Source organism: Solea solea, chromosome 2 (genome assembly GCF_958295425.1).
Source record: "Solea solea chromosome 2, fSolSol10.1, whole genome shotgun sequence".
Lineage (NCBI taxonomy): Eukaryota > Metazoa > Chordata > Actinopteri > Pleuronectiformes > Soleidae > Solea > Solea solea.
The window spans coordinates 8601038-8622156 of NC_081135.1; the positions used below are offsets into that span (position 1 = coordinate 8601038).

General features: G+C 39.1%; 1 protein-coding gene across 3 annotated transcripts; it reads right to left on the reverse strand.

The window, feature by feature from the left end:
- Positions 1-295: 295 nt before the first annotated feature.
- gpd2 (glycerol-3-phosphate dehydrogenase 2 (mitochondrial)) lies at positions 296-20034 on the reverse strand. Of its 3 annotated transcripts, XM_058619772.1 has the most exons (18): positions 19928-20034; positions 15779-15885; positions 13608-13779; positions 12733-12857; positions 12542-12639; positions 12220-12383; positions 10514-10678; positions 9972-10116; positions 9185-9378; positions 8410-8544; positions 8148-8323; positions 6028-6159; positions 5773-5931; positions 5532-5644; positions 5082-5160; positions 4900-4998; positions 3253-3277; positions 296-2663 (listed from the first exon to the last, which is right to left on the reverse strand). In XM_058619772.1, the coding sequence occupies exons 2-18, from the start codon at positions 15878-15880 to the stop codon at positions 2581-2583; spliced, it is 2166 nt and encodes a 721-aa protein (XP_058475755.1). In that variant the 5' UTR covers positions 15881-15885; positions 19928-20034; the 3' UTR covers positions 296-2580. The 3 variants fall into 3 exon arrangements, with proteins under 3 accessions (XP_058475755.1, XP_058475749.1, XP_058475763.1); XM_058619766.1 differs by lacking the exon at positions 3253-3277; XM_058619780.1 differs by lacking the exons at positions 3253-3277; positions 15779-15885; positions 19928-20034 and adding an exon at positions 14940-15765.
- Positions 20035-21119: the final 1085 nt, after the last annotated feature.

The following is a 21119-nucleotide window of genomic DNA, read 5'->3' on the forward strand; positions in this document are numbered from 1 at the left end:
TGTTGGGATTATTCAAGTAAAGATCTTCAGGCAAACGGACACACACAGCTATGCACACAGGAGTATTACCCTCTGAGATCATGTTAGAACTGCTCACCCAACCCGTTTCTGACACTTTATGGACCAGAAAATATGTATTAAAACAAAAAACTCTTCTGTAACAATTAAAATGAATACGAATTTAAAAAAGAAGAACTGAGCCTGTTTTTCACAGGCTGTCACTTCACATCACCGCTGTTGTGACGCCAGGTCTGAATGATGCCCACAAGAAACACACACAAAAAAACCACAATGGTTTGCAAGCAACTGGATACATTTAATTACATAATTGCATTGTTTCTTTTTCTTTCTTTTTTTTTACCTGAAGATTGACTCACAGTATTCTTACAGTACTGGATGGAAGGAATATGATTCTCTTTGACTCGAGGATAAAGCTGTAATTTCATCCAAGAGAAGACAATCGAACACGGGGATTCGTGTCGTGCTGCCCATGAGCGATTCTTGACAGGGTCGTCGGTGTGGACGCATTGTCGTCAAACCCCCGTGTGACCACACACTGATACACACACACACTTCACTAACAGCTGCAGTATGGAATGATTTACTGTATTAAAAATTATCCAAAAAAACCATATATAGAAAATAATGTTGATATAAAGGCAGTAAGGAAGGACAGAGTAGAAAGACACATTTCTGACAATTAAAAAAACGCAACAGAGGCCTGTGATGATGTGCAGAGAGTTGAGCTGTCGTTTTTATTCATTATTCTTTTTAAAGGAGATGAATCTTTATCGACATAAAAATGTCTAAGTACCTTTTTGTTTGCTTTTTTTTTTTTTAAATAGTTGGCAGCTTTGAAGACCAAAAATAAAACGCACACGTTAAAGGGATGTTTTACATATGTGAAAGATGGTGAATTTAGACCAAGGGAGTCCTTGTGATGTTTTAACAAATTACCCATGTGGCGTTTTATAATAAAATGCTATCTCATTCACTAATGTAGCAAACCAAAAATGAAGGAGAAATCTATTGTTTTTCCCAAAGCAACAAAGTGCCGTGGAGAAAGACTAAATCCAGACAGACGAGGAGCTGCTGCAACGTGTCCCTCAAATGAATCAATTAAACAAACGATAATCAGTTTAAATTCCATATGGTTCAAATTCTAGTGTTGCAGGTCACGCTTCTCACAAATGTTAACATACATTTTAAACACCATTCTTTATTTAAAAATGTTTTTTTTATATATATAATTGATATAAATAACATAGTCCCTGTATTTACTGAACATATATGAAATAGTGAAAAAGAGGGTGAATGAGTGAGTCATATCTTCAGGACATTAAGGCACATATTCATACAGAAGCTGAGGATGAAACATGCAGGAGACAACAGCATGCAGAATTAAACTTTAGCAGTGTGCTGCCATCAGACAGACTGGATTGTGCGTTAATACAGCTATTTAAATGTAAAAAAAACTAAAGTTTTACATTATATAGAGAATAAGGTTTACCTGTAGTATGCAATTCCACTTATAAAAAATAACTGTGTTTAAAATCCTGTTTTCATCATGCACTTTAGACATACACTGTAGTTAAATCGAGATCATCTCATGTCTATAACAAAAATAATAAATAATTCTTACATAAAAAGAGCAGAGATTTAAAAGCATCAGTGTTTTTGAACAATAGTGCTAAAGCTGGAAACGCCGTTGTATAAACGTCAGTAAATCCGTAGAGCAGCAGATGGAAAACATTTGCACAAGACAATGTTAAAAAAAAAATTCCCCTTCAAACTTCACCCACATAATTTTTTTTAGCCCTAAAAATAAAGAAAAGGCAACAAAAGTGCTGCAGACGTAATTCAGAAACCTCATTAAATATTTTATCAAAGCCGACGAGTGCTTGTAACATGTTTACATCAGAAACATCGCACTGAGATGATCAGTTAAGCTTCATTTAAGAGGTCCGCTCTTTTCCAAAAAAGGTTTTCTGTCTCAAATTCATGATGCTCTGTTTTCACTTTCATCGTCTATCTTTGTTAGTTTTTAGGCCATTTCCTGATACACTGTGACGACATGCAAACTGAAACCTTTAGGGAACGATGAACCTGGAAAATGCAGCACAACCAGAACTCAGTTTCTATTTGAAGCATTTACACAACAATGTGTGTCGTTTAAAAATGAAGAAAATGTAAAAAGAAAAAACAAACTGTAAATTGTAGTAAAAGTACTGTATAAAATGGATGAATTATCAGCTGCCTTCATATCAGAGGCACTGGATGTTGACAACACACACACACACACACACATACAAATGAATCTATTGCCTTACAAAAATATAGTCTCAGACTCAATCACTGGATTTCACAGAGACACACACTCAGGATTCGGACGCGTTTGCTCCTGGTCTACATTTGATTTGAATACATTTGATTGCTGTATTGTCATTCAATTAGCACCATTTGCGTGACTAGTTGTTTTTACCACTTTTATAAAAGCGCAGCGGCAGCTGAAGGCTTTCTCCTCCGGGTCCCTGAACTCAGACTCCGCCCCCGCTGCGATCCACGGTCACCGGCCCCCTCTTATCCAGAGTTTCCTCCGCAGTCTTCATGAGAATTGCCAGACGGCTGTCGGCCACTTGGCCCTTCTTCACGGCGCTCATCAGCTGCGGGGGTGACAGACGGTGGAGGACACGAGTTACAAAGAGGGAAAGGTTCACTTGTGAGGAGGAGCAGGAGATAATTACATGTATGACACATGTTTGGGAAACTCAGAGAGAGCTGTCCGACCACCGTCACATGCCTGGTTTGAAAAAGGGGAAAAAAAAAACTGAAACCAACACCAACCTTCTTCACGTGTTAAAGCTGAACTAGATTCATTAAAAAGAACAAAAAGGCCTTTTTACTTTCTGTCACTTTGTTTATTAAACTGAAAAGAAAGAAGACAGAAAACCTGTTTTTCTGTTGCAAAGAAAATAATCAGCTAGCAAATATATAACTGCATGAATCTAATAACGAATATTGCTTACAGTAGCAGCAAAAAAATCATTGACTTGTTGCAGTTTTATTTTGCAAAAAAATTACAAAATTACAAAAGCAAAAAGGTGAACTAGTGCAGCTTTAACACTTCTTGGACATGTTTTCAGTCTGAGTTTTAGAGTCTTACCCAATTTTCCCCAAAGTGAAAAATTGGGTAACTTTGTTAATGCCCTTCTTCCAGGCTGTAGTTGTTTCCCCATCAGTGCTATACACTACCTGTTGTGCCTAAGTCATCCACGGGCTGGTCAGACACACACATACACACACAAACACACACACACAAGCAGAAACAAACATGAACAACGTGACTCGGCATCATCAGAAAATCACAATCAGGCAATGTTTTTTTTTTTTTACTCCGAGTCAACGGCGAGACTTCACAGATATTCTGACTCTCGGTTTCCTCAGGGATGAAAGACTCAGAGCAGCAACGAGGCAGCTAATGAAGACTAAATCATCTAATGCCATCAAGTTCTCCTATAACGACTCCGCGAGAACATCATTTAGCTGCAGACGGATGTCGCGGCCCTTCAGGCCTCATTACACCAGTGGCTGACTGAGATTTCTCCTCCCTCATTAGCCTCCGCAGCGCAAACCTGCTGCTTTTAGACTTCACACCTTCTGTCCTTTACATATTCTTTTTTTACCTGCTATAGAAAAAGACACGATGTATAAGGGAATAATGGTAAACGTAAGAAACAAGTGTTCTCCAAACTATTTATACAGGGACCCGGTTTTTAAAGATGAAACCATTTCAAGCAAATTCACAATAGAAATCACATAATGTAATGTTTTACAAGGGTTTCTGTACACCTAAAATTGTTTTGAATAGATAAACTAAATATTTTCATGAAATATGTTTGATAAATGAGTCACAATATTCAATTCATGCTGTTTTAAACAAATCTAAATCTTAAAGCGGCAGTGCTTTTGGGGATTTTTGTTATTCTGCCTGTTTATTTTGGAAGTAATGTACTTCACCGCGTTTAGGAGTAAAACAATGTTTAAAGGTGAATTGGCATTAATTAAGGTCCCTGAGTGAGAAAGTTAAAGCATTTGTGACCTTTGACCCCTGAATACATTCAGTGTTTACATATTTTGTAATTTGTAAAGATTTGCCTTTAATTAAAAACAATTCATGTGAGATTTGTGTCCCCTTGGACTTTTTGCACTCACAAGAACGAACCCCCAAACCTTGTTCAAAAAGTAACTAAGTAACTTTTACTCGAGTACATTTAAAAAAAGCTACTTTTTTACTTTAACTTGAGTACATTTTTCGACCAGTACTATCAAAGTAGTGGTACTTTTACTTGAGTAGAATATTTCAGTACTCTTCCCGCCTGATTATTTGTATGCTCTGTCCTGGCGGGGGCAGGGGCGGAGACAAGAACACTTTATCCTGGCAAACTGCTGAATGACTTTGTTTGAGCAGTAGAATTCCCTTGTGGAACTTTTTTGGACACTTCTGTGTTTTCAGTCCCACGTCTACCTGTTTGCAGCCGGTTCACTTTACGAGCTCAGTGTTGATGTTGCCAAATCACTCTCCGTGTGAAAACCAGATCTAAAACACTGCTACACTGAGACACACAAAGACTTGTGTGGCGCTGATAGACTTCGACAGCATTGTGTGATTTGAATCTAAAAGACATTTTATATTTGAAAGTTATGCAACGCAGTTAAGTAAATTTGCAAATGTATTTGCCGACCTTAGAAAAACATCTCCCCAACCCAACTGTAGATCGATGGATATCGACACTTGGCGTGAATGAGTGACATTTCTTGTCACCAGACGTCTGCTAAAGCTTTAGCGCTGCAGTTCCTCCTCCTCCCTGAGGTGTCACTGTGTGTGCGTGTGTTGCGTACCTGCAGGAATTCATCTATTTCTACTTGTCCGTTCTTGTTGAGGTCCACTTCATTAAGGATTTCATGGAGTGCATTTTCATCAATGTTGACATTGATGCTCTGCAGAAAAGAAAAACAACAATAATCCATAAAAAAGGGACAAGGGAGTGAGGAAGGGAGGAATGAAGGAAGGACTGACTCACCTCCAAAACTTGCTGGACGTCAATGGTGGTGATGAATCCTTTGCTGTCTTTGTCAAACTTTTGGAAACGTTTCTTGTATCTGTCACATAGAAGAACAGTCATTTACTCAGTGAGGAATAAAACAGTGAGGAATATTTGGACTTCATGAGCACGAATGGAGGTTTTTTTAATGTTTAATGTGAGGATATGTTAACTAATGTGTCAAAATAAAACCTATAAAACCAAATGAAGATGCCGAGGAATCTTCTAAAAAACATACAATACAATAATAAGTATTTTCTTTCCTTTTTAAGATGGTTTTGATGCTTTTTCTTAATTTGATTAAGATAATAGTTTATGCAGCTGCAAATTATTAATTATAATAAATAAAAAAGAGCAGGAATTGCAGCTTTGACTGAACAAGGTCATCATCTTACATTCAGAAAATAGAGGTGACGGTGGGATTATTACCTGACTACTTCCTGGTTATTTAAATTGATGTCAGTAGTCTTAGTCAGCTGCTCAGAACGAGACCTGTAGCCCATCTCATGGTACAAAAACCTCTTCGCTGCTTCCAGTTCGGCCTGTTTTCATATGAGCAGAGAGAAAAGAGTCAGAGCTGAATCAGTATTCCCTCCATCCTTCCCTTGGTTTATCTTTAACTGTTTTTCTCTTTCATTAAGTGAAGAAAGTGACGATAACATGATCATACCGTGCTCTTCTCATGATTCCAGCCCAGCTCTTTCCCCATGATCTGAACGATGCGTGGAAGGGCTTCGTCGGCTGCCTGCACATTCAGGAAGCCCAGGCGCGTCCGTCGGGCAATGACGTCAATGGCGGTGCAGGCGTACTCTTTAATCGCATACAGCACCTGTGTAAAACAAAACCACACACACATACTCATATCATGTTGAAAAAACATGATACAAGACACTCTACACAGTGTTTGCAAAGATTCCAAATGTACCTCACTCTCAATGTAAGGAAACTCGGACACCAGTCGTTTCCCTACGATCGGCCATCTTTGTCCAGTGACCTGAGCCATCTTTGCAACTTCAAACGCCTTTGCACCGTACGTCGAGGCCAGATGCTGGGCGACCTGTGCGCGCACACAAGGATGTAAAAATACAAAATGATTTAATGAAAAAAGAGAGTGGAAGAAATGTCATTTTCATGGGCTGCACAGAGAATCACCAATGACAAAACCCCAATAATAGAAAGTAAGAATGCTGGACACAAATTGGGATGCGTGTTTTTAAAGACACTCTCGATTTTTGATTTCTTAAAGCCTGCATAGAAAGTTTCATATTTAGAATGTTGTACAATGCCACAAAAGGAAAAAAAATGCTGTACCAATACCAATAAAATTCACAAATATATTGGGAAAATGCAGGACAAATATGAATGAACTGTTTAAAAATGTATAAATCTGTAACATTTTAAATACAATGCACACAGTTTTCTGGCCACCTCTGTCGAGATCCATCAAAATCAAAATGGCTAAACGAAAATTCCTGTGGGAATCCACGTAATCAACTTTGTTTCTATTTATTTACACACATCCTGGACACAGAACGTACAGGTATAACAACATCGCGGCAGCTAAGTCATCGATTTCACCTATCCGCAGTTAAACGATAAACGTTAGCGCCACTTTGTCAATACCGCGCCATGGCCTTGCGGAACGCAAGCGATCTATTTGCTATTCAGATGGTTGGCTTTGCCTATCATGCTGAAAGGGCAAACGTTGTCCAAATATCAACAGTGACCTTTTCGGAAATATTCCCGAGAACAACCAGAGCCGCTGCCAAAACGCCTCTAATGAGGAGTAAGTACAGCGTAGACTCTCACTGTGCACAAGTACTTTTTCTTCATGAAACAATGTCCTACTGGGGTTTAATGAAAACACTCAGGCCAATTATTGGAAAGATGGCATGTAGCTGATGTAAATCAATGTGCCCTTACTTAATGCCATTGATAAATTGTTCAGCATACAGTGTGTTTCAACGTGTGTCCAGTCTTTTGTGTAGCAGAAATGTCAGCATTGTTACGGGAGCAGCTTTAATGTCAACTCTGCTGCGGCTGCTGAAGAAGAAACTCGTACAGGTTTGTTTGCAGATGAATGTGCGTGTACAATGGGTAGTTAAAGCTTTACCCTTTTCTTCATTTTGCCACATTGGAAATGTATTAGGGAGTCAAACTGCTCTTTGTGGCAGAGCTGCTGCTGCTGCTGCTGCTGCTGCTACAGAAAGAGTTTCTGAAACATCTTAAACTTTTGTCGTAATTCTTAAACTCACGCTAATTACTTGTCTGTGTGCAGAAGCCTGAACTCTTGCTCTTTCCGCCTCGGGGTAGTACGTATACTTGTTGTGTTGACCAAATGCACGGTATTCTGTGTCCTACGCTGTTCCCAAAAAAGCTGTGCAGACATGGAGCACTCCAGATTAATTCTCATTAATCACAAAAACAGCTCCAAAGTTCAAGAGACTGCAAATAACATTGATCTTCTCATTGAACTCATAAAGGCAATCAAGGCACTAGAAACACTGATTGCCGCCATTTATGGAAAGAAAAATCACTCGTAACTTATTAATGTAAACAAGCAGACATAAAACTCATGTTAAGAGTTTAATTTTACAAGAAAGTTATAGTTTAAAATGTCTATAAATCCATTAAACTTAAATGGATTTCACTGAAATGTGTCTGCATTTCCAAGTGAAGGCACAAACTGCAGTTTAATTGTCAGCAGAGACAAACTTTTAGAAATAAGGTACAATATACTTAAAGGGACTGCTCAGGTTTGTGTGGTTGCATGAAATGTTGACATGTGATCAACACTGACTTGGCCGAGCACGCCGCTGTTTTTGGGACCCACAAACTTGTTTACTCTAATAATATTGCTGCCAGCAAGGACAGAATGAAAAAGCATTTAAAGATTGAAACCACTTAATACAAGGCTCATGTAATAAAATCTGCTCCTCCTCAAGTCTACATTATCTTAGGAATATGTTCACCACGTTTTTTCACTGTTAGACAGAGGCAGAGAAATATATAATAGTTGCATAATATGCAACTGTTGTTTCTTACCTCCACCTCGAGGCCATAGTCCTGCACCAGGCGGATGTAGGTGGTCGGAGTCCAGCCCTTTCCTCCCTCCAGCATCAGACCCACGGTTTTGCACTGCTCGGCTGACAGGTTGTGAGCTTCGATGGCTGCGTCCAGAGTTTCTTCAGCCATGGACCTGTAGGTGGTCCACTTTCCACCTGGACACAGACTCAATCATGAATTATATTTAAAAAAAATAACACATTTTCTACATGTTCAAACAAACAAACAAAACGTAACTGACCAGCGATGGTGACCAGTCCCCTTTCACTGACGCTGACAATGTGGTTCCTGCAGATGGACTGAGTGTCTTTGGAGTTGGGATCGGTCACCAGTGGACGGATGCCGCTCCATGCAGCCAACACGTCCCCTCGACGCACTGTGCACACAAAGACAGAGTCACATTGTGGGACAAAAATGAACTGGATTCATTCCATTTGAAACGGTACTAAATATTATACTGAGTTAGTTAATATCCTGCATTATAGACTCATTTGCATTTTTCAATGTTTTATGAATGTTTATCATTACCAAACTTGTCTGCCCTGACTGCCCTGTCATTTATTGTAATTTCTGCTGTAAAAGAGCTTGATGCCCGTACAATTTCACTTTTAGGTTCAGTAAATCTATTTATTATAATTTTCTTTCGTTTCTGCACAAAATAAGTGGGTCCTTTCAGCCTTTGGATAATATCTACTAGTTTACTGAGATTTGTTGTCTCCACATAACACAACATATATGCAAAAAATTTTTTATTAATTATAGACAAACAAAAAATACTAATATCCAAAACAGGATTCCCTCCTTGAATTTCCAATAATTTGTCAAATTTGTTTTATTTTGGAGCCAGACAGACGAGTTACTGCTGTTTGCTTACAAACAAACTGTATTTGACTTAAATTCTGCGTTTGGATTAGCCGTTCTTAAAGTGGTGAAACATGTTTTCAGATTTGTCTGGAGCAAAGAAAAACATTAGAATGAGTAAAGGCACGAAAACAGACAAGAGAAACCCTCTGTACCTTCTACATCAGCGCTGAGGTAGTTGCGAACCTCATTCAATATGAAGTTGATGTCATCCTCTCCTGGGATTGGATGAGCTGTCACACTGGTGGGGGAGTCAGTTGTGCCCGCTATGGTCATCTTCTCCCAGGGCAGGAAGAAGATGACACGTCCGTCACTTGTGGCTGGATCAAGCAGACCCATGTTGTCGGGACTATCGAAACAGAGGGTTCATTACTGAAACAAAGGCGAGTCCTAAAGGCTGCAAGAGGAAGTAGAAGGTTTTTCTGTCTCATGTTTGTCGCTGCTATGATGCTCATGGATTATCAGGTCTAATATACTGAATCCGAAAGAAAAAGAAAAATAATGACAAAGAGAGACGATTATCAAACTGAGGGGTAGAAAGTAAGAAACACGGGAAAAATGACATGAGGAGGTGGGGGAGAGTGAAAGCAGCAGATGGAAGTCAAGAGTAAGGGAAGGAGAATTAGGTGGTTGGCATTTCTGCCGCTGTTCAAAGGGCTCACACTCCCTCGGGTTTTGCTCAATAAGCTTTGTTGAACTTTAAAACCCTCAAACTTCAACAAAACCACTCTATTGCTCTGCTGTAGCTAAACCGGAGAAGATTGTTCCGCGCTTGTAAGTATAGGTCAGCTAATAGTTTAGCCGCCTTACTATTTACACAGGAACACAGGAAAACACTCCGATAAATATGAAAGTTAATGCATTTGAAAGAGCAAATGCTTCCATGACTTAAATAAAAAATTCATGTCAGATTCACATGCATTACGGCATGGGTGTGATCACCTGTAGTAACCAGGGATGACGATGTGAACACCAGCGCTGGGCTGGCATATGTTTGCAGTTTCCTGGCTGTCCATCTTCCTCACTGAGTCTGTGAAGGGTCCGGTGGCGTTGATCACACACTTGGCCTTGACGTCAAATTCCTTTCCTTTTTACAAATGAGTCAAAATAAGTTTTGTAAAATATGACTTGCATAACACTTGTAACACTGTAACAAATGGAGGAATCCAGCACTATGCTTCGCATGTTGTTTTTTGTTTGCTCAGTTAACTTCTGCTTCAAAATGTCTTTATTCTAAGGTTTATTCTAAGAACTATTTTCATTTTTTTAATAATTATACAAACATACTTAGGTAGTATATACAATTTCTGCCAAGAAACCCTCTTAAATGTTACACCTTGGACCTTCAACACTGAAAGTGCATGTTTTTTCTATGTGACAACAAAATTGTACTGTATTTATTGAATTCTGCTGATGCACTTAATAAAAAAAACGATGTTGGAGAGACTGAACATGTAATGTTCATGAGTGTAAGACGGCCTCACCTGTGATGACATCTCTGCAGCGGGCGCCGCACACCTTTTCTTTGCCAGTCTTTGGGTCGTTGGTCTTCAACAGCTGAATCACCTCGGTGTAGTTGGCGATAGTGGCGCCGTAGCGTCCGGCGGTTAGTGCGATGGCCAGGTTCATACGGGCGTCATTGTGCTGCCCTGGAAATAATAGAATCTAGTTATCTTGTCTGTATTTATCTGTGATTTCAAGCAAGACACCTTTCCTGGTACCAAGCTACTTAATGTGTTTCTAACTCTTTGTCCATTCATATTCATGAGGGGGCAGACGAGAAACACCTCTGCATATTATGCACTGTGAACCGCTGTCGAAAGAGGCGTGTTTGCTGCAACCGTCAGAGCATATGAAACAAACACAGCAACACACCAAGCTAATTGAAAGTAAGAAAGATGAGGCAGATTCATCTGAGAATAAAAGAGCTTCTGCTGCTGTTGGTGGCAGAAAGAGCTGCGGTAACCAAGACAGCAGAAGAAATGGCTGTTGTTCTGCCGCTCCAACTGCCACCGCAGCCGCTCCTTTGCGCTCCACATTGCCAGGAGAGAAGGTCAGATTTCGAAATGTCACGGGCGTGATTGTTCCAGACAGCATAATTGGAGAGGAGACCCTCCACCCCTCCACCATCATGGCTCTGTCCCCCCTCAGAGCAGGTGATAGTGGGGAGCTCGAGGAGGAGGAGGAGGAGGAGGAGGAGGAGGAAATCAAACATATGCTGCTTTGCACAAAGAAAATGCTCTTCCTATTTTACGCGCCTGAACTGAATCCAGTCCAATCTGACCACTTACATTTTACATTCAGAGAGAAAATGGTTCTTTACTTGGTTTCAAAAATGTAACTTTCATATCAATGCAGCAAAAATCACAGCATCTGCCAAAATATTATCGTCATACAGCGTTAAATCCAATAGAAAAGGAAGAATAAATGTAAGTGTCTTTCTCTAAAAGATTACTGTGAAATGGAGAATCGGTAAGCGATATGATGTTAAAAACATGTGACTTCCACAGATCATTGTTTATTTTTTTTCATAAAAACTCACTCAAATCAATTAGTCCATTTATTTTTGCAGCCCTATTTCAGCAACCGATCAAGAAAAAACAATACCTACCTGTTGTGACTGGACATGGTTTGCCAGTAGTTAGCGCAGCCTACAGTAACAGATACATGACCCGCAGACACAAACTTGTTGTTGGCAGTGGCGGAGAGGAAACACAACGCCCCTGGCACAAATCTCCTTACACTCAGTTGGACACTGAGCATATGTTATGTTCTCCTCTGCACCCTTCGAGGCAACACAAAACCTTTACAGCCTAGGGGCAGAGAGAGCATCCCACCATTTTGTCGGGGGCCAGTGGACACGTGAGCACCCCAGGCAGTGTGGACTTTCATCTCCTGACTGGATTCATCACAAGAACCCTCAACATGAAACGAAAGCACACCAACACCAGCGGATTTTTTAGAAATGTATATTTTAGCAGCTGCTTGGTGGCACTTTTATGTAGTTGCATCACTGGCTTTAACAAGGAAGGGAAAAACCAGCAACACTGACTCAGCCGCTTTGTTCATGTGTACAGAAAACAAAGAGAAAGCATCCCTTTTAGTGACTGTCCACAAACTGTCGTGTCTATGTGAAAATATACAAATTCAAGCAAGGCAAGGACGAGGGAATGAGGGAGCAGTGACTCACCGTCATAGTAGACGATCGCTCCCACCAGCTTGTCCTTCTTCAACATGGGGAACAGTTCCAGAGCTTTGTTCTTCCCGAGGACATAGCTGCTTTTCAGACAGTGAATCCCAGCCACCAAGTCGTACATCTTGATCCCTGCCCAGTAATAAGGCAACTGCCACCATCTTGGGATTGAACATAGGGATTCGAGTTGTAAGCAAATGCCATTTTTATGATGTTGAAGCACAACTAGGGATTTTAGGTTATGAAAAGCTACGACAAACATTCAGAAGATTCAGAAGTACTCTCGCCGCAATGTTAATCCTGTGAGTCTGACACTAACTTGTAAACAGGAAGCATGATGGGTAGCGGTGCAGACAGGTGAGGTGCGATCTCCAGAAGGTTGGCTCTTTCGTGAAGGGCCTCTTTCACCATTTTGTACTGTTTCAGATGGAGAACAAGAACAGAACCGTGATTGCAGGAAGGAGCAGCAACGAGGTGAAATGACGATAAGTGAAAAGGGTGAACAGGAACCTGTTCGTAGTCCAACTGCATGATCGCCTTCTGAAGATAGCGGACTCCACCGTGGATTAGTTTGGTGCTGCGGCTGCTTGTGCCCGATGAGAAATCGCTTCTCTCTATGAGGGCAGTTTTGAGGTCTGAAGGAAAATCATACAATCTCAATCAATGTACTTGAATTTCCTCTTTATTACAGGATGTTCACTTCATAAGAAGATACTCTTTTCTATGTTATACGATACGGATTAATACAAACGTAGCAATTAACATGCTATAATAAAATTGGTCATCATATCACCTCCGTATTTTTATGTCTTATATTTTGTGTGTGTGTGTGTGTGTAAAAGAAAAATGTATAGCTTGCAAATTGAAAATAAGAACATATTATTTGCCTTAGCTATGATTAAAGGTGCAACAGGCAATTGGCAAAGTTTAAGCCAAAATATTTTCCAGCTTTTTTGGAAAAATCCAATTTTTTGGGGAAAATGGGAATCTATATCTATATATATATAATTTCTCCAACGAAAACCATATAAAGAAGAAAGGCGTGAGTCATATTGGCATGCAGCTTCAAGGAGCTCATGAGTCACACCAAGGTTTTTTTTACTTTGAAGGAAACCTCTCAGCATTTTCACAACTCGGTTATTTAATCATTAATTTGGACCACAGAAATGTGTGCAGAGTTGGAGTTAAAACACTGTGTGAAATTCCAAAGGTCTGTAATCAAACTGAGGTGGACATCTTATCATATTACAATAAAAAATAATATTTCAGACACTCCTTTTCTCTTGCAAGCTTGCAAGTTTCCCTCCATAAGGATTATTTTAGAGATCAAAACCTGTTCACATTCAAGAGGAATGACTGAAAGCATAAACGATCTGTGGGCTTACTGCGCGTGACAGCGTCTAAGGCACATCCTGACCCTGTGGCTCCTCCTCCGATGACCAGAACATCAAACTCGTCGGTGGTTTTCAGTGTCGTGAGCTGGGCCTGACGAGAAGGAAGCTCATCTGCGAAGGGAGCCTTCAGCTCTGCTTCTGCTGCCACATGGGCTAACCGAGCCTGAATGTGTCACAGAGACGCGAACACAATGAGCTCTGCACCTTTCATGACTTCAGTATTACTCTGAACTCCCGGAAAATTGTGCACAATCGATTTGTGTTCATTTCTGTTCTTTAAAAGCAGATCATACCTAGCAACACTTGCCTTGTAATGCACTTGAAACATGATAAGCACAATGAATGCACATTCACAATGCCATGTGTATGCATTATTCTTGTATTATAATTACCTCATGAAATAATGTGCTATAATGCATAATGACTTGTATAAATTTGCATACATTTCGGTTTTGGTTTGAGTGAATAATGACATTAGTGTCAAACATGGTTGTGTGCCTGCTTAAAATGTGGATGACCTTGTTGTAATGGACAGATGTATTAATGGTATAAAGATGTGACTGTGACATAAAGCCTACAGCACTCAGTTACCACTGTTCTCCATATTTTAACTGAATGACAGTGGGATTAAACAGAAATGTTCACCTTTAGTCTGCAAGTGTTGCTCAAAAAAAAGACTTTCATGTGATTAGTAGCAAAGCAAAGTTTGCTCAAGGTTACTAGCTACGGCAACATGCAGCTCATCTTTGCAAAGCCCACAACATAAATCAAATTCAACATCATCTGTACTCATTGTTTGATTAGCAAAATAATTAAAGACATCATCACAGCTGCAACAAAGAAACACACACAGCTCCTTGCTCATACCAGGCGGTGGGCTTGCACTTGTAATGAAATATTTATTCAATTTTCTATTTAGCAGTTCAGACTTAATGATTGCATCAAGCAGCTTTGAAGCAAACGCAGCATTTGACTTGCAAATGGTGGCAGGCATTTGTAATTTAGACCTGCGACACCAAACAAGGCGATGATATTATAATCATTGTCTATTTTTTGAGGATGCATACAGACAAACATTGCCACAGAATTAAGTCCCAGCGTGCCCCTGTAATCAAGTTAAGCCAGTGAATGGAGCAGCAAGGCCGCTGCTAATAGCCAATCGGCCGCTGTCAACAAAACTTCTCCAAGCCATATGCCTATGCTGAAGGAGGCAAGACGGACATTTGTGTCATCAGCAGTGCAATTACTGGGATTAGACGCATGCATGATTATTAACTATTGTGAAAATAATTAGATGTCATCAGGGTTGACACTTTTGCTTACCAATCCGGGCTTGGTTGAGAGGATGACGGTGGGCAAGAGTAGACATTACCGTGCCAGGACACAAAACAGAGTTCATATTAGGTTGTACAGTCAAATTTAAGTCTGGTATGTATTCGTGTGACATGCCTAAAACAAGCCTATGGCAGGTCAGGGGTGAGGGGAAAGACAGGTGCTTGTCCATTTCAAACGAAGTTATTTGTGGGTCCATGACGTTGATCTGTAGCTGAGGACAGAGACACTGGTGTCTTTCAAGGCTAGGAGCACTTCAAGCAGCACCAGTTAGGAGGCGAGACGTTGTCGTTCCTTTTAAAACCATTAAAACCCCCCAAAAAGTTTTTTTATGACCTTTTAAATTTTACATAGAATGTAATTTAATTCCGTCACATTTGGTCAAAGACACTTTACCTTCTGCAAAGCTTAGTTAGCCGCCTGTTTACCATGCATGTTTGTCTTTAAGGCAAGGTCATATGTATTTTACATTAACCTGTCAGTACAGCTAAAGCCAGCATCTGAGCACAAGTTCACAAAACGAGTGTGTTCCTTTAATCATTTCTGTACAAGTACACAGCGGGTAGACGTAAGACATGAGCACACACCTAAGAAGCAAACGTAAACACATTCCAAAATCTAGAGGGGACATGCCTTTAAAGTCAGCTCCTCCTACCTTTCAAGATGACACACAAAGTTTGTCTAACAAGTTGCCAAGGAGGAAAAGCATAATAAGGAGACAAGCTTCTAATTGAATCCTGCAAAAACAAGGTCTTGCACACTTTACAAAAAAGAAGACTCAGTTAAAGCTGCACACAAAGTCAGAGGGGGTTACTTTTTCATCAGCTTACCTGAGTCTTTTTGTACTCGATTAACTGTGAGACGCCAAAATACGTGGCTGCAGCCCCGCCCCCTATGATCACCGTCCGCTTCAGAGCCTTCCTGAACGCCATTGTCCCTGCAGACGGAGTGGAGAGCAGTGAGAAGGCAGAGCTGGGACACCTGGTTTTTACAGCAAGTCTCGCTGGGAGGGGGTGGGGAGGCTTTCAAAATGCAGCAACACCGGGACAAAAGTTCACGTGGTGAAAACGTGGACTGTCCGTGGAATGCTGTCAGTGTGTGTGTCTGTTTACCTCACATGTACTTCAGAGCAAAGACAAAACTTTCATTAATTGGACACTGACCTGTAAATTGTTACAGCAACAATTTATATAGCACTAGAGTCAGAGTGGGCAATACAAACTTAAAATTATATAGCAGATTTCCCCTGGAATATTGTGATATAACATTATTTAGATAACAATGAAAAATGTACATAAGCATTAAAGACATCACAGACATTTTAAGAATATTGCTCTTTGATCTTTATGTGATCTTTTATTAAATATTTGTATTTTATTTGCTTTTTTGAACAAAACCAAAAGAGCTTCAAAGAGCTAATATTAATATGTTATATATTTATTATCGCCTGCTTATATTCAATGTATCTACCATACTGGTCACGTGATGGAGAAATGAACCTGCTGATTAATTCAGAATAAGGATTTTTAGTTTGTTTTGTTTCCGTTTGTGAAAATAAATTTAAAACAAACGAAAGACCAAACACATTCCCTCTGGTAAATTATGATGGTCGTTTTGTTGTTTTTGACATTTTAAAACACTACATGATCAGACAAATTGATTAGCTTGCAAACACTAATTGGCAGACTCATCAATGGCGAAAGTGAGTGATCATTTGTACTGAAAAATCATTAGGTGTCTGATTTATACATGAACAACGCAGCCCATATATGCTGTGATAATTAGCTGTTGTGTGCAATACATTGACACTGTGTGATTTACTAGTAAATTATTTATTATTCAATTAGTCAACTGGGGGACACAGTTGGATACATCAGATAGTAGATAAGTATTTTAAACTAATTTTGACCATTTTGGATGACCTATTAAATATGGGGGTTTGCCATTTAAACTGGTCTCCAGAGCAGTCATTCATAAGGTAAAAAAACAACGTCAAAACAATTAAAAGATTAGATTTGCATCTATACAACCATCTGTGGAATGGTATCAGGCTCAATACAGGTGTTGGGCACTGGCACTAGTTTATCCACAGATTTTTGCTGTCAGGGAATTTATCAAATGTATCGTTACTCAGCTGTACAAAACATTTTGGACATGCAAATCCAAAAGAAAAAGTACAGTTCAGCAACATACTTCCTGACTAAATAATTATATTATTATTTAATCTGCTCTGCTCTTTTAAGATGCTCTTAATCTGTTTTATCTGTGTTTATTTATTAACTTTTCTATTTATGGATTTACTCATAACTCTGCCTCTAATAATTTGTTAACTGGTGAGATAGTGTTTCCGCAGCTTCTTTTGTGTGTGAGTTCCATTCTTATCCATTGTACACTATGTATGCATGAACTGACTGTATTTGTTATATGCACTGATGTGTGTAAGCGCCTGTGTCTTTGTGTTGTGATAAGCGAGGCACTTAGTGTTACACTTTACATGGTTGAAAAGTGATACAAAAATACAGTTTAAATGGTTAATCAGTTTTAAACCTGTTTGAATAATGTCTTTAGAATAATCAAGTAGTACATAATGAGCAGAACATGACACCAGTCCTGTTTGGCAGGACTGGGCACCTCAATTACCCCCAAGGAGCTACACCAAAAAAAGGATCTGCATTCCATGTAATGAACTTAGAGTGAAGGTTTCCAGGGAGTAAAGTAAACCGAAGCAGCTTCTAATGAATTTTAATAAAACACAACTACAGATGGCACAAATGTCAACAACTGGTTCGGTCTAACAAATGAACAAGACGTCATTCTACTGAATAAGCCAGTATTCGCACTAAAAATCAGCATATTTTCTACTGCCGAATTATAAGTTGTTGCTGAACACAAATGTTAAACTGCAACAAAATGTTAATGTATAATTTACCTTACAGTTACCATAACATGGACAAACTCTGGCCTGTTTTGTACCACTAAACAGATGGACTACACACTTTTAAAGAGACCCATAGGCAACAATTTACTGAACCCCATCTTAGGAAATACGCCTATGTTTTATTGCTTCTCATGAAGCGGTGAAAGGAAATTTTTCCACAGAACTATGTAGAAGTGAATCATTTACTCTACCATATCACAACTGTATGTGTTCGGTGCTGAAGCTGTGCGATATATGGCCATACAGTCATCAAACAACAGAGTTTCTAGATTAGCTTCAATGTCCCCTTGGTGCTGCCAACAGGCGAGCTAATGTCTAATCACATTTGTGATCAAGATTAATGCTAGGGGAAATGGTTAATTTGCATGCTTAGCCACAACAAGTATTTACCAAATTTCTACAACAAATTGTAACTGAACATTTTTAAAACTTGAAGAAATAACATAATGTCTTTGTCAGGAGATACACGTGTTAGAATGTTGTAATATATATACAGTATTTGGAAAACTCACATGAACCTGCACTGCATTGTATGCTGGTCTTCAAACCCCTATAACACAGAGCCTAATAAGAAATATACCATCAGCTTTCACACCCTTTCATATAGGCTGCTCATTACTGAACACCGTAAAGGCCAGATATGACGATAATTAGCCCGGAGCAACCCTTCTGACAGGAATCTGTTGAAGGCTGTATTTTAGCCAGATGAACCACAACACTGTCTAATTGTTGCGTTTGCCACAGAGGTGATGTTTTTGGCCGCATTTGTCTGTTCCTCTGTCTGTCTGTCACGGAGCAGCATGACTCAGAAAGTAAAGGATGAAATGTGGTGGGGATGTAAGTTATAGATGTTGGTGGCGACAGGGACACAGATCTGGGTTCAAGATTTCTAAGCAGTGCACTGACACTGTGGGAAACTGTGCAGCCTTGGTGGGTGTTTGCACTCTCTGACTGCTTTCTCCAGTGTCCAGACATTAGTGAACCAGGAAGGGGAAATTGTGGCAGTCCAAACTGCTCTGCTCTCTGCTGCTTTTACTATAATATAATTATGTACTTAACTGTTCCCTTTCGCTTAATAAGTAATTGTGCACATTTTCACCAATGCAATTTGGTTCAGCCTGTGTTTTGGTTTTCATATAAATTTTTTTTTTAAAGTTGCTGATTTTACCAAAAATGTGGGCAGCAAACAAAATGAGGAAAAGACACATTTTTCTCTGGCAAAAAGAATAATATTGTATATATTGTATATGTCGAGTTAAAGCAATACTTTACTGTGTACTCCCTTCTTTTAGAACTGTACATGTTTTAAAGGTTTAAAACATCATTTTAACAAAACTTTAGCCTGCTGCTAATGATAATTACATATTTTACTTTGTATTAAAACTCAAAATTATTTTAGAAAGTAATGTTTCTTCCGTTGCTCTAAAGAACACTGAGTGACCTTTGAGTTTGATTATGTGCTATAAAATTAAATTACCTTTGTCAGGAAAAAAGTGTTTGTTAATGAGGAAACAAATGCACAAACGTTATGCTTTATGCTGGGATTATCCTTTAAAAACACACACAAAAAACTATTCCAAGACGAGGACTGGCACTACTGTGTGTAGTAATTACAATGACATAACTACAGTAGGAATTCAGCATTATCTGGCCCTTGTATTGTTATACACCGAAGCGTTTTCTTTCATCACAGGAAGTGGGTGTTATTTTCAACTGACATACTTGTCGTGGATTAAAATGTCAGCTTCTGATCTTTAAAGGCAAAATAACAATACCATGCTTCGTCTTGAAGAAGCGCTTTATATTAAATACACATATTCGTATAATTCAGCTGTTTTTACGGGTTTAAATCGCCAACGTATACACAATTTATCTGGCATTTCCTTCACGATAACTGAGAATAGCTTAATTCTTTCCTAGCAAGGAGAAAGTTTTAGACATTCCGCTCCGCTTTTTTGTGCCTTTTTGCCAATGAACACATCATGCTGACACATTTTAAAACGTTTAAAAACCGTGTGAGACGGCAGACATTCTCACTTACAGGATTTCTTGTAATTCTGGAGGAGAACAGTTGATCGGGACGATGCAGGGCGGAGACTGAGGGCATCGTTTGTTGTTTAGCCCGTGTTTGACAGCTACAACCAGGAAACGGAGCTGCGTTGAGTGACGTCAGGCTCAGCCAATAGGAACGCAGAGTTTGGTCAAGCTCGGCCAATTGTGTTCAAGAGAAGGCGGGGCTATGATTTGACAGTTGGGGAGGGCGAGGTTGCACAACGCAGGAGTTCTCTCCTCTTCCTCCTTGAGGATAATTATAAAGAGGGAAAGAGTCACCAGCTGTCGTTTTCTCCTTCTTACAACCATGAATGGATTACTGTACAGTGGCCCCTCAGTTTGACATTCAATATGCAAGTGGATTATTTAACACCAAGTACCATGATAAACATAATTCAATTTCAATTGCAATATCAATTGTTTGTTGGCATTATTTCAATTACTTTACATACATGTTTTTTTGTACTTTATTGCTATTTTATTACTAAATTATTGCATATAAAAATGACGTATACTAATGATAATGAATACATGTATAACTAAATATGTGTGATCAAAACACAAAGATCTTTAGAAATCTACTTTTCTAAAAATAAGTATAAAAGGTTAAATATGCAGCTTCCAACACAGATAAAATAACAGACTTGCAGGTGACAATGACTCCAAACAGCCACACAGTCATGCAAAAAAAATACAAATACAAATATACAAGAACAAACAAACACTAGTAACAGATGCAACATGTCCACAAGTATTTGAGGTACTCAGGTGCTACATGAATACAAAATGCATTTGCACCTAAAATATGGATACAAGGACACGCGATGCAAATTTGCAACAATGCACACTCATAACAAATATATGCACACACAACCTAAATTATCTCTACAATTCCAAAAGGAGACAACAGAGTCTCAACATGTCCAAAATCAGTGGAATCATAGTAAATGAATAAATGAGACAAAACACAAACACAAGATACGTGATACATGATATAAATCAATGATACCGAATTCAAATTGAACAATAGTATTATCAAACAAATTGGTCAGATATGTGCATGTATTAACATTTTCATTTGTCATAATACTAAAAAGTATTGAAAGTGAAAAAATATGCTACTTTTTTAGCCGGATTTATCAGTAAATGCCTTACTTCGAATCCAGTTCCAAAAATCTGTA

What these genes read in the sequence shown, in the direction of transcription:
- gpd2 (XM_058619766.1), bottom strand. Translation starts at nt 15,880, where the DNA reads ATGGCGTTCAGGAAGGCTCTGAAGCGGACGGTGATCATAGGGGGCGGG. An exon ending in TCGAGTACAAAAAGACTCAG is followed by an intron (nt 13,780 to 15,778) that starts GTAAGCTGATGA and finishes TGACACATTCAG; the next exon opens with GCTCGGTTAGCCCATGTGGC. An exon ending in TTCCTTACATTGAGAGTGAG is followed by an intron (nt 5,932 to 6,027) that starts GTACATTTGGAA and finishes TGTTTTACACAG; the next exon opens with GTGCTGTATGCGATTAAAGA.